At 40.8% G+C, this 15,705-nt stretch overlaps 5 protein-coding genes and 2 non-coding genes across 7 annotated transcripts; 3 read left to right on the forward strand and 4 right to left on the reverse strand.

Moving 5' to 3' along the window:
* Window positions 1–175: 175 nt before the first annotated feature.
* V1514DRAFT_264834 (uncharacterized protein) lies at window positions 176–1,154 on the reverse strand (the record flags this gene model as incomplete). Its single annotated transcript, XM_066924792.1, has 2 exons — window positions 176–316; window positions 372–1,154. Coding segments are annotated over 2 exons (924 nt in total), but the record flags the coding sequence as incomplete, so codon positions are not given.
* Window positions 1,155–2,276: 1,122 nt separating this feature from the next.
* On the forward strand, window positions 2,277–6,796 carry V1514DRAFT_310925 (AAA domain-containing protein). Its single transcript, XM_066925785.1, has 6 exons — window positions 2,277–2,340; window positions 2,410–2,425; window positions 2,474–2,578; window positions 2,636–2,719; window positions 2,771–4,536; window positions 4,586–6,796. Coding segments are annotated over exons 1-6 (3,930 nt in total). The 5' UTR covers window positions 2,277–2,338; the 3' UTR covers window positions 6,543–6,796.
* A 4,677-nt stretch (window positions 6,797–11,473) lies between these two features.
* V1514DRAFT_336131 (uncharacterized protein) lies at window positions 11,474–12,563 on the reverse strand. Its single transcript, XM_066928497.1, has one exon. It carries the CDS (start codon window positions 12,193–12,195, stop codon window positions 11,908–11,910), a length of 288 nt encoding a protein of 95 aa, XP_066781590.1. The 5' UTR covers window positions 12,196–12,563; the 3' UTR covers window positions 11,474–11,907.
* On the reverse strand, window positions 12,282–12,572 carry V1514DRAFT_321860 (uncharacterized protein; the record flags this gene model as incomplete). The annotated part of the gene is made up of 1 exon (XM_066926077.1): window positions 12,282–12,572. One exon carries the CDS (start codon window positions 12,570–12,572, stop codon window positions 12,282–12,284), a length of 291 nt encoding a protein of 96 aa, XP_066781591.1.
* A 916-nt stretch (window positions 12,573–13,488) lies between these two features.
* On the forward strand, window positions 13,489–13,562 carry V1514DRAFT_t90. The gene has a single exon. It is a non-coding gene; the product is annotated as a tRNA-Ile (tRNA).
* Window positions 13,563–14,348: 786 nt separating this feature from the next.
* V1514DRAFT_354071 (uncharacterized protein) lies at window positions 14,349–15,495 on the forward strand. Its single transcript, XM_066929574.1, has 2 exons — window positions 14,349–14,825; window positions 15,153–15,495. Exons 1-2 carry the CDS (start codon window positions 14,742–14,744, stop codon window positions 15,333–15,335), a joined length of 267 nt encoding a protein of 88 aa, XP_066781592.1. The 5' UTR covers window positions 14,349–14,741; the 3' UTR covers window positions 15,336–15,495.
* On the reverse strand, window positions 14,743–14,816 carry V1514DRAFT_t91. The gene has a single exon. It is a non-coding gene; the product is annotated as a tRNA-Ile (tRNA).
* Window positions 15,496–15,705: the final 210 nt, after the last annotated feature.

The following is a 15,705-nucleotide window of genomic DNA, read 5'->3' on the forward strand; positions in this document are numbered from 1 at the left end:
CTATGACCTAACAATTGTTCTTGTTTCGCAGTATTTCGTATAGTCACAACAGTTATTCAATGGATAACATGCTGATGTCTGGACAGTATTAATAACTGCAGCACAATAGGAAGAAGAAAAAAAAAATAATAATAAAAATACAAATTCAGCAAGGTTACTTCGAGACTTGCTTTGACTTTTTTAAACTCTTTGACCAACGCAGACCGCATGCGTTGCATAACGTCTTGGGACCTTGCGGGCCTTTTCTCCATTCGGGGCTATCAAGCGTTCCACACTCGGTGCAGACCTTATCCTTGTGAATCGACAGTTTGAGCTTCTATAAAAAGCATTAGCAAATTATACGCACTATTTTTAAAAAAAAAACCTCTTACCTTTGATTTTTCATTTGAAATCCTAGGTGAGAGTTTTATTGGATATTGAAATTTCTCATTTGGACTTGTGCTAGCAGTGACTGATGCAGACGATGACGCCGAAGAACTTGGATTCATGCGCGAACTTGACCTGGACTGAAGTGTAATAGAATTAGCAGAATCCCCTGCTGAATACCTTCTGAGATGTGAATTCTCTAGCGAATCAAGAAAAGCAGGGAAATGCATCTGCTCAGAAGAATTTTCAAGTTGATCCTTCTTATTTTGTTTCTTAACTTTGAGATCTTCGATTAGCTTTTTCAGGCGTATGTTTTCCATTTTATGCTCTAAAAAGGAGTCGAGTAGAACCGAATTTTTAGTTTTATAAGGTCGAGCAGTTAAGAAAAAACATTTGCATTCGCGTGGCGGCCTGTCATCAAACGTTGATATTTCAGTGGTTTGAGAAGATTGATCCTGTGTAGAGTCCATTTGCTTATCCAAAGGCGCAAAATATGCCTTTCCAACTATTTCCACAAAAACCTGAGTAGAATCACGCCGTTTGAATCTGCAAAAGATGGCGAGAGCGGCATCATTGTCATTGAACGCGCCAGCAGTCGCTGCGCGGTTCAACTCTTTGGTAAAATATTCACAATCTTCTCGCACAACGTATTCAGACACGAATTTGCCAGAAAATTCCGAAGGCGTGTATCCAAGCAAGTGCTCGACAGCTGGTGACGCAAACAAGACCCTGCCGTGCGGTGAGATAACATGCTGCAGGTCTGGCGTTTGTTGAGCTAATCTGTGAATCAAAAGAGATTGTGGATAAGAATTGCGGGAAGGAGCTGTGGTTTTGTCCGAACTTGATAACGGAGAAGAAAGATTTGTTGCAACAGCAGAAGCGGCAGAAATAACAGGTTGGCCAGATGCTGACGAACTTATTGGTGATAAAGGCGATACCACGGCTGAAGTGACAGGTTGGACTCCTGTTGTCATGTCGGAAAGAATGTCTGAATCATTTAAGCCAAAAACAGAAAGGTCATCGACTCCAGTGATTTGTTGTTGTTGTGGTTCTTCAAGGGGCGACGGGATCCATTCCATGGTTGGAAACTCCTGACTGGTGTCTTCAGCGTTGATGGACCGCAGAAATTGATTGTCGGGGTTTAGCTGGGCATGAGACACCAAATTGAGATGATGCATGTCAATAGGAAGCTGATTGAGTAATTGGCGAGGCCTCTGGCGGTCGTTCAAATTAACTTGGTTGTGGTAGGCCTGCGAGTAGGAGGCGGTGGGCATGCCTGATTCCATGTCTGTGTTGTGCCGGAGTATGACGAAATGCCGAGTGAGTATGAACAAAAACAGGGAAGCCACCAATTATATAAAAAAAATTAAAAAAAAATAGAAAGTCGACTAAGAATTCAGGTGAGGCAATGAGCAAACAGCGAAATCCTTTGTTGCATGGGGTGCGGGAGTCGGTATAGAATTGACAAAAGGTAAAAAAAGGTGGTTCAGTTCAGGGAAAAAACAAAGTCGCTGATGGCTCGGCTGCGGTGTAATTAATTAGTTAATTGATTAATTAAATTAATTGTTCATGTTGATATGGACGTATTCCCTCCCCACACTCAACTCGGGCGCAGCACGCGCCTGTACGGATAAGGACAAGGCCATACGGTTCCAATTGGAATAGACTACGTAATTACATCAATATTGCATACCCAAAGTTAACATGAATTTTGCTGCAGCGATTGGGTCACGTCTAACGACTTGAAGATGTGTTCGTTGTTTGTCGGTACCGACATCCATGTCTGATGTCACCGCTGGCGACCAGGGTAATAGGGTTGCGCGGTAAACCCCAACCCCCTCCCCCCAATTTTGGAACAAACCCCGCTGCCGCTGCCGCTGAACGCGTCAAGTCGCGATCTAAATCCATGATAATAATAGGCAATAATAGGCATGAATAACTAAGATTTCGGTAGATCTCGGATGACTTGATAATGTAGGATGCAAAAGCTTTTGTGTGATATTATCTACTGCAATTTATACTGACTTTATTGCGTTCTTGCAGGTCTAGCATCGAAAAGGTATCTGCCACGTCGATTTCCATAGTGAATTGATCCTAACTCGCGCAGCTCGCTATTCAAGGCATTAGATCGTTTGACAACAGCCACAGGGAGACCATACACTTCTACACTCCTCTCACTCTTATTGTTGGGCATAATGGTTCTGGAAAAACGGTATGCGGCTTTTTTGATCGTAACATTGGTGTGGTTAATCTGACAAACAATCTTCAGACCATAATTGAATGTCTCAGGTATGCCACCACTGGCGACCTGCCTCCAAACAGCAAAGGCGGTGCGTTTATTCACGATCCAAAAGTGAGCGGCTGTGTTATTAATGTTTGTTACAAGATTGCTGAATCGTGATAGCTTTGTGGCGAGAAAGATGTAAAGGCGCAAGTGAAGCTGGGATTCACGGCGTCTAACGGCGTTCACATGATTTCTACCAGATCAATGCAACTCACAATCAAAAAAAATACACGAACATTTAAAACTTTGGAAGGACAACTGCAAGCAACCACCCCTGATGGCGACCGTCGAACAATCTCGACCAGGTGTGCAGAACTAGATGCTCAGATGCCTCAATATCTGGGAGTGTCTAAAGCAGTTCTCGATTACGTCGTGTTCTGTCATCAAGAAGATAGTCTTTGGCCATTGGGTGAGCCTGCGTCGTTAAAGAAGCGATTCGATGAGATTTTTGAAGCCTTGAAATACACCAAGGCACTTGACTCCATTAAAGTGCTGCGAAAGGAGCAGCATGCTGAACTTAAGTTCCTGGACCAGCAAGTTACTCATTTAAAAAGCGACAAGGATCGAGCTGATTCGATCACCGCCCGAATTAATAAATTAAAAGAAAACGTTAAAAATAACGAACAAGAAGCATCGGTTTTAAGTGAACAGATTAGACGAAATGCAGAACGATCTAAGGAACTTTTCGAGACTTCAAAAGAGTTTGAGAAAGTTATTGCGGAAGCCGATCAATTAAAGAATTCCATAAATTCTATTATTGAACAATCAGAAGCATTAAAGTTTTCTATTGAGATTTTACCTGATTCGGATGAATCTCTCCAATCAAGATTAACTTCGTTTGAGGAACACGTTTCCGATAAAAGAGATGAACTTGTTAAATTGGAGGCTCTCGTTACCACCAAAAAGCGTGATATTGAAAAAGCTCGTCAACAGGAGGATGAAGCCTTAGTGAATGAAGGTCAATTAACTGGTGAGCATGAAAATTATGAGGCTCAACGTAAAAGCTTGCAAGCAATTGCACGAGAGATCAGTAAGCAACAAGATATACCCGGGTTTGATATGATATTGGATGACCACAAGCTTTTGGAATTTCATGGAAAACTTAAGGACAATGTTCGCAAATTGGATCAACAAGTTCAGTCTGTAAGGCATGAGGCTACTAAAGACATTGAAAGAGTGCAAACGGAAATAAATAGACTTGAAAATGAAAAATCAAGTTATTTTCTTGAAATAAAGATTCACAAGGAAGGCAATGAGCGACAACAGGCCGATCTAAAGATTACTCAGAGTAAGGAAAGCGCAATTCAAGTTAGTGAAGGAGATGTGCAGTTTGACGAAAAGGCTCTGAGAAATTTGGATGCTCGCCTACGTGCCGCTAAGAAAGAAGCCGAGGATGCTCGGTATGCAGAAAATCAAGCTTCAAAATCTAGTTTGCTTAAAGATGTGGAAGAAAAAATTGAAATTGTAAATAGTGAAATTTCGTCTTCTAATCGTCAAGCGGATTTACGAGCCAAGGTTGGACTTTTGGAAGAGGAAGTTGATAAGCATAAAGCGGCAGTGGACACGCTAATTAAAGTACACTCAGAGGGGTTTCAGAAACTTACTGGTAGCCGTTTCACTGAAGGTACCATAGAGACCGAACCCGCCCGGGTGGTTGATGAGGTTGAAAGCGTCTTAGCAGATACAGTCAAGCAACATGATATTTCTGCTAAGGAACTTTCCAAAATTGAGACTCGCTTAAGCACCACATCTAAGACGCTTGCAAGTCAGAGGCAATCACGACAAAGTGCCTTGGATGCTTATTATGAGATTGCTGGTGATACTGATGTTAGCGGTTACGAATCTCTTATAACTGAGCGAAAGGAAGAGTTAGAGATTGAATTAAAGTAAGAAGTTTTGTTTTTATGGTATTACTAATAGTACTGACAATATAAGGGAACTGGCAGCCTATAATTTTTCTAAAGACTATTTAGCCAAGGCAATCCATACGGCCGAATCTACGCATAATTGCCCGCTATGTCATAGAACATTTGATGGTGAGTCAGATAGTGACTTTAAACAGAACCTGAAGAGCTTTAGAGATCTTGTGATTTCAATTTCAAATAAAATGAAGCTGCCGCATGAAAGCGAAAGTAACATTGAAAAGATTAGGCAGGAATTGGAATCTCTGGACTCTCTTGCATCTGACGTGGTTCATATTCGTGAGTTTAATGAGTCGATTCCAAACCTTGAAGACGAAGTGAAGTTCTTAACCGAGCAGTTGGATGACGCCGGAGCTGAGCTTGAAGCCCAGCGTTCAAAAATATTGGCACTGAGAAATAAAGTTGGCGAATTAGAAAAGTTAAGACTTGAAGTTAGCGATATATTACGCCGAAGACGTGAAATTGCCAACCTGGAGGCTAGTATTGAGGACACCAAGTCTGAAATTAGTGAAGCTGGCATAACTCGATCTCTTCCTGACATGGACGCTGAGCGTATTCGGTTGACAGAACGAAGCTCAATTTTGCGAAAGGAATTGCAGATGATCGCCGACGAAAAAGAAAAAACAAAAACTGAGATTAACAGGCTGGAGAATAAATTGCGTGATACTAAATTGCATTTGCAAAATCTTCGAAATCAGCTTCAAACTAAATCAGGTTTCTCGGCTAGAATCACTGAAATAAAAAAGGATATCTCAGAAGCAGAGATGAAGATTCAAGAGAACGAATTAAAAGTGCGTCACGTAACACCACAGATTGAGCAGCAGCATGATAATTTAGAAAAGGAGCGCAAGTTTCATCAAAAGAGAGAGTCAGACGCGAAATCCAAGCTTCAAGAAGCAAGCAAATCTTTGTCCGCGTTTGAAGCCGTTCAAGTCGAGATCGCTCGGTATGAATCCCGTGGAGGAATCACTCGTCTTCAGAATGCGAAAGAGCATCGATCAAGATTAGTGAAGGACATGAAACGTATTACATCAGATCTCGAGATGATGTCAAATAATCGAAACAAGTTAGATAAAGACCTTGCCAATATGAAAAGCCAACAAAGATTAATTTCTGATAATCTTCAATTTCGAAAGTTGAACGCCCAGGAAGAAAACGTGAGATCTAGGTTAAAGGCCCTGGATCGAAAAAATGCGTTAGAACAAAGAAAGAGTTATGAATTAGAGGCTCAAAAGCTAAGAAATCAGCATCAGAGATACAACACGCAATATGGTGGAATTATTGGCGCGACTGAGCAAATGAGAGGAGAAATGGCAAACCGAGAACAAGAGCTAAATTCTACGTTTAAAAATGTTCACAGTGACTATCGGGAGAGTTTAATCAAGATGAAGACGACGGCTGTGGCAATTGAAGACTTAGCAAAGTACAGCAAAGCATTGGACAGTGCGATTATGAAGTACCATAGTTTAAAGATGGAAGAAATTAATAGGATTATTGATGAGCTATGGAAAAAGACTTATAGTGGCACCGACGTTGATACAATATTAATTCGATCAGATGACGAGAACGCAAAGGGAAACCGGTCATATAACTATCGTGTTTGCATGGTAAAGCAGGATACCGAGTTAGACATGAGAGGAAGGTGTAGTGCGGGACAGAAAGTGTTGGCGAGTATTATTATCAGGCTTGCACTCGCTGAGTGTTTTGGGGTGAACTGTGGATTGATCGCGTTAGATGAGCCGACCACGAACTTGGACCAGGAGAACGTTCAGTCACTTGCCCGAAGCCTGGGCAGTATTATTGAAACTCGAAGAGCGCAGAAGAATTTTCAATTGATTGTGATTACTCATGATGAAGATTTCTTGAGGTACATGAACGGGTCAGAATATTGTGAATATTATTTTAGATTATCGAGGGATGAGCGACAGAAATCTCAAATCGAGCGGCAAAAAATGAGCGATGTGTTTTAAAGATTAATGAATAATATTTGAAGCGAGGAAATTTTTTTTTTGGGAATAGGTATTATGGTGTAAAAATCAAAATTATATTTGTCTGCAGTTCACTCGTACAAAATATGACAGCATAAAACCGCCGTCATGGTGAGAAACTCGCCCAACAGTACTTTACTGCAACTTACAGCGTACCGCTCATGCACAGAAGAACCGAGACAGATCCCACGAAATACATTAGATGTTTGACCATAACCGACCTCTATATAGTAAATATAACTTATCTACTGCATGAAGTTCGTCATCAAAACCCGTTACTTAACCATGGCACCGACCGACCTATCCAAAAACACAGAGTTTGCTGCCATTGCTATAAAAATTGCTGACAAGAAAATCTGTGCTACAACTGATACCCGCTGTTGTACATACATTGTTAGCCGGACTTTATGCCATGTCACATGGCAGAAAGTAGATATATACTACGTGGCTGTATGGAGAGAGACTGTAGACCGTGTTCGCTCTTTTGAAAAGTCAATTTGTTATTGTGTCAAACAGTCCAAAGCCTCCTTTTTTTTGTAAGCGATTGGCCGGTTTTCCGGAAATTTGGAGACGGTTGTTTGGCCAGATTAGGTAATTCGCTGCTTTTTGAAAAGGGAGTACTTTAGCATTGTTGAGCTGGAATGTTCAATAAAGACTACTTTGAAAACCAGTTACACATTTATGATCTGGCGCCTTACATGGGGATACTGCTCATGCGTTGCAACGGGTAATTGCAGCTATCAATGGGCCCTATGTTCCATAATTATGTGTTATTCTTCACAGATTTTGATCCCGAGATGGCGAAAAGAAAAGGTGGAGAGTTAAGAAAGATCTCCTAGTGGGTAGAAGTAGTCTTTCCTCTGACTTGAGCCGGCCACCAGACACGATTACAGTAAGTGTCTAGACTAATAGCAGAGGGGTCGAAGGTCGACCTATTTAAAAAAAGCAACTGCAATCTTGTAAAATATAATAAATCGTGAAGGCTTTGGCCTTCGAAAGGGAGAGGCGAGGTTCGCTTGCGGATAAGTGTCGAAATGTTACGACCAGGCTTAGGGTTCAGTGAAAGCTTGACAAGCAATTTGGTTTCATGAACACTTGCAGACTTCACGATAGTGTGGATATGAAATATACTCTGAACAACAATCAAAAATATATCAAGATTAACACACCACGTACAACTAGCACACAATAGAAATATTAATCCCCAAAATAACAAGAAATATAAAGTAACTGCAACTGTGTCTGTTAAAAGGATATTCCCTTATAAAGTATCTGTCACGGATAGTTTACCTTAACAACCTCACCAAAAAAAAAAGGAAAGACCTTCTCAGCGGGTGGCGACCGCGAGTTATATATAAAATAACATTTTAGGTTCGGGACGGGGGCAAATCCCAACATAGAGAACAAGTAAAAGCCTTCAAAGCACATTTTTTAATATCATGGTTTCAATTACTTTATCATTAAATTTTTAGTTATCTTCTTACTTTTTTTATATTTACCATTTTAGCACATTTATACAAACTTGAGCCTGAAGATCATTGTAACTGGCTGATGCTAGTCTGATGAATGCTGGACCAAAACCATATTTTTCAAGTACTTTCGATAAATAGGAATGGGAGATCTTATCATAGGCGTTTTCAAAATCTAGAATTGCCAGAAAACCATTAGTGATTTCCGACTCAGTCACTGATTGGATGGTTTCTATGTTGTCACCTATCCAGCGATTAGGAATAAATCCGGCCTGAGAGGGGTGAATTAAATCTGCAAGAACGTGTGTTAGCCTAGTGTTTGTCGCCTGGGTTAGGATTTTACTGTCCGTATTAATAAGAGATATTAGTCTCTAATTGCTGATTAAAGATCGACCGCCCTCTTTGGGAACAAAGTGAATGTGAAAAGTTGTTTGTGTAGGGGTAAGACAGTCTGTTTTTATAACTTCATTGGCCATGTTCTCAAAGTACTGCTTCAAGTATGGCCAGAATCGGATATAGAATTTGATTGGCAAACCATCTGGCCCATGTGCTTTGCGGCGACAACACCTTTTAAGTGCTGTCAGCAGTTCATCTGAGGTGAAAGGTGCGTCTAAAACAGCGCTTGAAGATTTCTCTAAGCGGGTTTCAATGCTATTCAAGAGGGTTTCCATTGTATAGCCTGCTGTAGAGGAAGGGCGTTGATATAGGGATGTATAATAAACTGTTATATCAGTTAGTATACTTTTGGAGTCTTGTACATACCTTGATGAATCCGGGCCGCCTTCGCAAAGTTCAATGATAAGGCTGCTGTCCCGGACTTGTTTGAGTCTCAACGCCACTGCTGCTGATAGTATGGGACTTTCAGACTTAGGTAGGCGTGCTTTGAGGTATTGTCTGTAGAGAAGGTATGACAGCGCTTGTAGTCATCTCGAAGACCTTGCACATTTGAGCAAGCCACTGTGAAACGATGTGAACCAATACTCATTATTCAATACTCATTCTGTTTTTTTCAACATTGAAGGGCCTGATTATCTGGGTTGGCGAGAAGGGGGAATCCCTATCTTCATTGATAGAGAAAGGTGAGAATGTTTGGATAAATTGATTATTTGGGAAAGCATCTGGAACTAGATGCAAATTGGAGGTTGTGGGATCGGTCTGTGAAGGGGAATCGCTAGAAGAAAGGATGGTAGCAGGTTTGAGCAACTCAGGCTGGGTACTTATCTGCCGGGTCTTCGCACGACTCATACGCCCAATTATGTATGCATGATTCGGGGTGGTCTTCGGGAAACCACTTAGGCCTTTTGATGAACTTTTGCCAGAGCAGTGGTGAGAGTTATTTCAGGAGTTTTGGGCCTCATTGTGGAAGTTGTCGGCAAATGGGCCACGGGAGTTGTTGTTTCCATAGTTGAAGCTTGCTGATTGGGACTTTGGGTAGGTGGAGGAGTAGGGCTACTCGGATGAAGATTTCAGAAAGTGGCAATGGATAGTATACGGGAGTTTGAGCTGGTTGAGGCGGTGAGGATCGAGTCGGTTTATCCGCACAGAGAGACTGTGGGGCACGCGCCCGGTCATTGGATGTGCCCCGTTTTTTGATTTTTGCACATGAGGCATGGCCTGCTCGCTGATGAGAGGAATTTCCGCAAGCCATACAGGCAGGTGCAACTGGACACGATGCCCTTTTATGGGTGAGGCTGCGACAGTAGACACAGTGTCGAGAGAATTAAAGAACTTTCGTCTTAATGAAAATAGGGATGCCCTTCGGTGAAGTGAGGGAGAAAGACGATGGAGTGATGAGGTTTTTTCATCAACGAGGAGAAAGGAGTGAGCAGTTGGAAGGAAGTATGAGTTGTATTTCAAACGGAGGTATTCAAAAAATTTGACTTCCCAAAGGTGAAGACGTGTTTTACCACGGCGTCTCTGTGACGAAGGAAGTAGCCATTGGGTTCAAGGAGGATGGCGCGGGAGATAAGACTGTTGATTTGGGAGCGGAAACGATGTTTCACTCCATTATATATATAAAGAGGAGTAGAGAGAGACAAGAATACATAATGAACTCTTATCAAAAGCTTGGATGTCGAAGGTTTTCAGAGAAGAGGAAGAACTGCTCAGGAGGGGATCCAGAGACTAAAAAAAAATGTTAACTGTTTCTGCCTTGAGGCTGATATAACCAGCCCCTGGCGAGTCCCGACTAAACAAGTACGAACCAGGAAACGTACTCCAGAAAAAAGCGAAGCTTAAGAAATAATTATTCCTGGAAATTTGATTAGATGGAAGGAGATGGGCTGATGCGACTGCGGTATTCACTAAAGTTCCTGACTGCTTCCGCCCTGGCAGGTACCGGCGCGGGAAAAGAAACCATGAAGAATAGTGAAGAAAAGTAAAGTAATGTAGTGAAGATAGATGGATAGATAGATAGATAGATAATTTATATAGGCGGTAAGGTAAATACATGATACAAATTTATTTGATTATATTTTTATTGACAGTAGATAATTAATTATAAGTACGAAATAATAGAAGGACAAGCCCCTTATTATACAACAATATCTAACATCACTTTTCTCTATCTTTTCTGTAGCACCTTTTCAGTGCAGATTCTTAAATCCTACCTGGCCCATATCTTTAAATGTCCCGAGAATACGTCTGCATTTTCCTTAGGTCGACGAGGGCTGTCCTAAGGGTTCGCAAACTCATCGAGACGTAGTCCCAACTTCTAACTGAGTTCATCAAGATCATTAGACAGAAAGGAAAGACTTCTCTCTTTCTAATCCAGCACAGGTGTCGGGTTCGGGGTCGTGGTCGACCCCGAGTTAAAGGATTGTTCTTCAAACTCGCGATCATGGAAATATTTCCTTCCTGTAATTTAGACTCTTTCCTGTAAAATTTTTCTTTCTCTGCTCTTTATTGTCTATTCAGCGAGGCTAATCTTTTCTTCAAGCGCGCAATCGTAACAGCACCATCACACCCCTCTCATCCTTACCTTCAATGGAAGATATCGCTACTGGCTCCGCCAGCACTGGTGGTCGCAGTCGTCGACGCAGACGCACTCGCGGACACGGTCATGGAACCAAGCGTCAAGGTTTAGACGATGGATCTCTCTCACAAAAAAAAATGAAAAGAAATGTGAAGAGAAAAGTGAAGAGAAAGGTGAACCCGCCCCGTCCAACGCTCCCGCTCGCACCCCGCAGGTTCTTTCCATGACCACGAGTCTGGAGAAGGACGATCCGCTATGGCAAGTGCCCTACATTATTCCTGGCCTAGTACTTATGCCAAATCCAAATGGTAAAGGGTTAAGTTAAATATTTTAAAAAATACAATTTTGTTGTGAGAGTTCAGGTCAATATCTGAATTCTACAGATGTTGAAAATGGAATTGAGATGAGAAGAGATACGTATTCAGAAATACTAGCTATTATTATTAATGATTAAAACATATACATGATTACAATGAAAGAGAACCTTTATTTATACTTGAAGAGAGGGACTCACAAAAAACAACTTAAACATTGATAGAAACATATCGAAACAGAAATGAACGTAACGTGATAATGGAACCCGGAAGGTCTGCAAGTGTAATGATTGATTAATTATATCTTTATAAACGCTGTATATACACAATATTGAACTTAAGCACAAAAGCCTTAATACACTAAATTAATATACAAAATGTAGTAGGCCTTCATCATTTTCCTTATACTTCAACTTTCTATGTCGCACCTTTCCAGTGCAGTTTCATATCTGGTCCATATATTCAGTCATCCCGAGAACACACCCAAATTTCCGTAAGTCAATGGGGATAACTCTAAGTCTAAGCGTTTCTAAAACTCATTGAGGCGTAGTCCCAACTCAAACTCATTGAGGCGTAGTCTCAACTCCTGACTACAGAAAGAAAAGACTTCTCTCTCTCCAATCCAGCACAGATGCCAAGCACTCCGTGTCAATTGAGTAAGGTCCTAGAAAGTGTCGGTTCTGTTGGGTCAGTGGACAGTTGAGTAGGGAGTGATCTATGGTGTCATGAGCACCACAAGCACAGTATAGACTTTCTTCTGTAATGTTCATTTTTCTGAAATATACACCAAAACGACCATGGCCTGTGCGGAGTTGAACCACACCGCTGAGGATGGCACGTGGTGCTTGGTAAATATCATGTAGTTTTAGTTTCGACATATTTGTTGTGACTTCAGTCCAGAGTTGAGAGAGCGATACCTTGCCCCTGTTAATGCATGGTCATAAATGTACTGCCGTCGAGTCTTTCAGCTTTGTGCTCGAAGAATTTCCGTTTGATAAATGTCCGTGTTCGGGTCGTCATCTTCAGGTTGCTTTGGTGCAGTTAGTTGGATAGCGGCCTGAAAATAATTCACTTCGACTTCGGTGAGACTATTTAATGTTGTGGGTTGCATTCGTAATAGTGTGATTGTCTTAACTGGGTTCTGTTCTCTTGTGCGATGTATTTGCCTGGTCGTTTGAAGAGCTGTAGCAAGGTGTAGTTCCGAAGGCACCCAGTGCCCAATGTACGTGCCGTATTTTGAATATGCTGTAAACATGGGGCGTAATTCATTCGACCAAAACGCTGGTCATATTCTATTCTCCAATTTACACGTGACTCATTATTACATTACATCACGTGTGAGTCATGTGATTAGGAAAGAAATCAAACTGATTTTTCTTCCTCGCATGGTTGGTTGTAAAGGAATCGGACAATCACCTGACATGTGACTAGACTTCACAGGACATGGTCGAAGATTTATATTAAAAGAAGTCTGAAGTACAAAAGAATTTTTTTTTTTATCTTAAAAAGGGACACAGAATGCCCTATGTTGTATTGACTACTTAGTGTAGGAGGAAATGAAGAACAAATTGAGACAAACGAAAGTAAACCAAGAATGGTGTAACGGAACGAAGAAACAGAGAATATAACAGGAAGATGAAGAGAGAATCAAAATATCCGATACAAAGACGACAACAAGGATTTTTTTTTCCTTTTTTTTTTCATTCATTCATTCATTTTTTTTTTTTTTTTTTTTTTAAATATTATAATGAAAACACAAACGATCACCATTAATCGCAGACGAGTGCCGCTGCGGCGCGTGTAAACAGATCCTGAAACCATCTAACGTCCTGTGCTGGATCGCTTTGGGATGGGTACCTGCGTCTAGAGATATGGAGATTTTGTACGGCGGTAACGATCGTAGCATGATACCGCGCACGTCCGATATCGAGAGGACCCGCCAAGACCTCCTGGAGAGACCACGATCCCCAGAGGGGCGCGATGAAAACGCACTGGTAGAACCTGTGTTGCTGGGTGTCAAGGCCAGCTTGACAAAGCGCGCATTGTGATGGATCCGGGAGAGCTGCCAAATTATGATTTAGTAGCCAATCCACACTGAATCGAGAGATACCGCAAATGGATGTCAGTTAGCAGAACCCCTCAGCTTGTTTCGTTTCATGTTCATAATTTAAGGTCTCTTGGCCCAGTTGGTTAAGGCATCGTGCTAATAACGCGAGGATCGGCGGTTCGATCCCGCCAGAGACCATTTCATTTTGATTTTTTTAATTATAGTTCTTGGGCTGTGGATGGCTGGAGTGTGGCTGTGTTAAGGCTAGGGTTGTGTTTGTACTTGTACTTGTACATATATAGGCTGAGGTTAAGCCCATAATAAAATTTCTTCATCATCGAAAATTAGACAATAATAGTTATAAAATACTGAGTATTTTAGTTAAGTTGAATATGTTGTTAAAATTTATAGATTGATCGACGAACACACCAAAGATAATTTTTGTTATAATTGAAAATGTTAACGAACAAAATTTTGGAGTACATCCTCAGGGATGCTAGACAACTTCGTCTTAATATTGTCAATAAATGGAGATTTTGTCATTATGATAAAATTCCTTTATTGAATTATGTTTTTCCTCGTCAGATTTTAAATTGATTCGTTGGTTTTTGTTTAATTTTAGATTCAATTTATCTTGTCACTATTTAGTGACAAGTGTGGGACGCTTAATTATTTTTGGGAAAAATTCCCCCCTCTATTAATTTGTAGTCTATTGAGAACGGTACTCGTCTCAGTCCGTTCAACACGGTCACTTGAATAAGTAGACTAACTCGACAAGGAATTAGTTAATAATAATAGGAATCGTAATTAACTCAACTATAATATATAATTAAATTACTTGGAATCGTGGCTACTGTTAATCGCGTTGTTGCGCTTACTTAGATAGACTTTTGCGCGCTCAGTGTTAAGTGGGAAAAGGAACTTGATTTTATTCAACTCTCCCTCCCATAAGGGTAGCAAACCAGCTGATGAATGTTAATTGCGCGCGCCGGTAGAAATTGGCAGGGTTGTGCATACATTAGCGGGACACGTTGTTATTGCGCGCACATTGAAATTATCGAATATTGTCACACACTGCCCTGACGTGTCTTTTGCTTTCTTTGGCTTCGTGTTCTTCATTACTTAATCCACGGAGGTCGACACTTTTGTTGATCGCGAACTTCTATCACTAAATTTAGGTGAGACTTGGTGCACACTATTTTGGCACCTAATTTATTTATTTAGCTTCTAGCTAAACTTGTTCATCAACATTTTTGATTATAACAAAAATTATCTTTAATGCGTTCGTCGATCAATCTATATATTTTAACAACATACTCAACTTAACTCAAATACGCAGTTTTTTATAATTATAAATAAAAAAATTAAAAAAATAAAATGGTCTCTGGCGGGATCGAACCGCCGATCCTCGCGTTATTAGCACGATGCCTTAACCAACTGGGCCAAGAGACCTTAAATCATGTACGAGTTAACAAACTTTCTCTAGTCAGCCAAAATCCCTTTGTTGTCGCGTTGCCTTGGCAACGCTCCCTTGTTTACAGTTCTTTTCTTTTGTAATGGTGCCGCCGCTTCCTCAGCTCTATAAAGGGAACGGCGTGCCCGACCTTGGATGTAGGAGAATTCTTGACTTTTAATACACGTTAAACCTTATTATTGTTCTTTTTCGTCGGCTGACCCTTTAGTGTACCGCGTACACTAACATCTGGTAGCGATACACCGCCGACCCGCGCGTATCGCGGGCCGAGACACCTTTGAATTTTGACACGTACCCGACTAATATTGACTTAGATTTGCCCGAACGTGACGCGAATGGACGTCTACAGTGAGGAATCCGACGCCATGGATTTGAACGCGACGTTCGTGTGGCGCCGCTACGCTATTTTACCGTTAACCATTGGCTCGTGGTCCGGAAGGGTCGTGTGCTATATCGTCCCCAGTCTGTCACACGATATCATTTTAAATTGTATATAATTTATTGACACGATCGTATACTGTGATGAAACATGAAAAACAAAAAAATTTTTTTTTTAAAATTTTTACATTTTATAATTTTATTGTGTTTTGCAATTTTAAACATGAGATATAATAAATATGTAACTGAATCGAACAAGGCTATTTGTGAACCGTTCTGATGAAGAAAAAAATAAAATATATATATATAGTAGCAACAGACAGATGAATAAGCCGATAATGAAACAAATCGGTATCATGAATCAGAATTGATTAAAAATTGTATAAAATTTGGATTTTGTTTGGTATCCAATTCAAATGTCAATCTGACATCGCGTGTGATCTTCATAATGTCAGGATCCTTTACTATCCTGTCTGTAATTTGCCATGC

This window comes from Lipomyces japonicus (assembly GCF_038497905.1).
Source record: "Lipomyces japonicus strain CBS 7319 unplaced genomic scaffold V1514scaffold_46, whole genome shotgun sequence".
NCBI classification, from domain to species: domain Eukaryota; kingdom Fungi; phylum Ascomycota; class Lipomycetes; order Lipomycetales; family Lipomycetaceae; genus Lipomyces; species Lipomyces japonicus.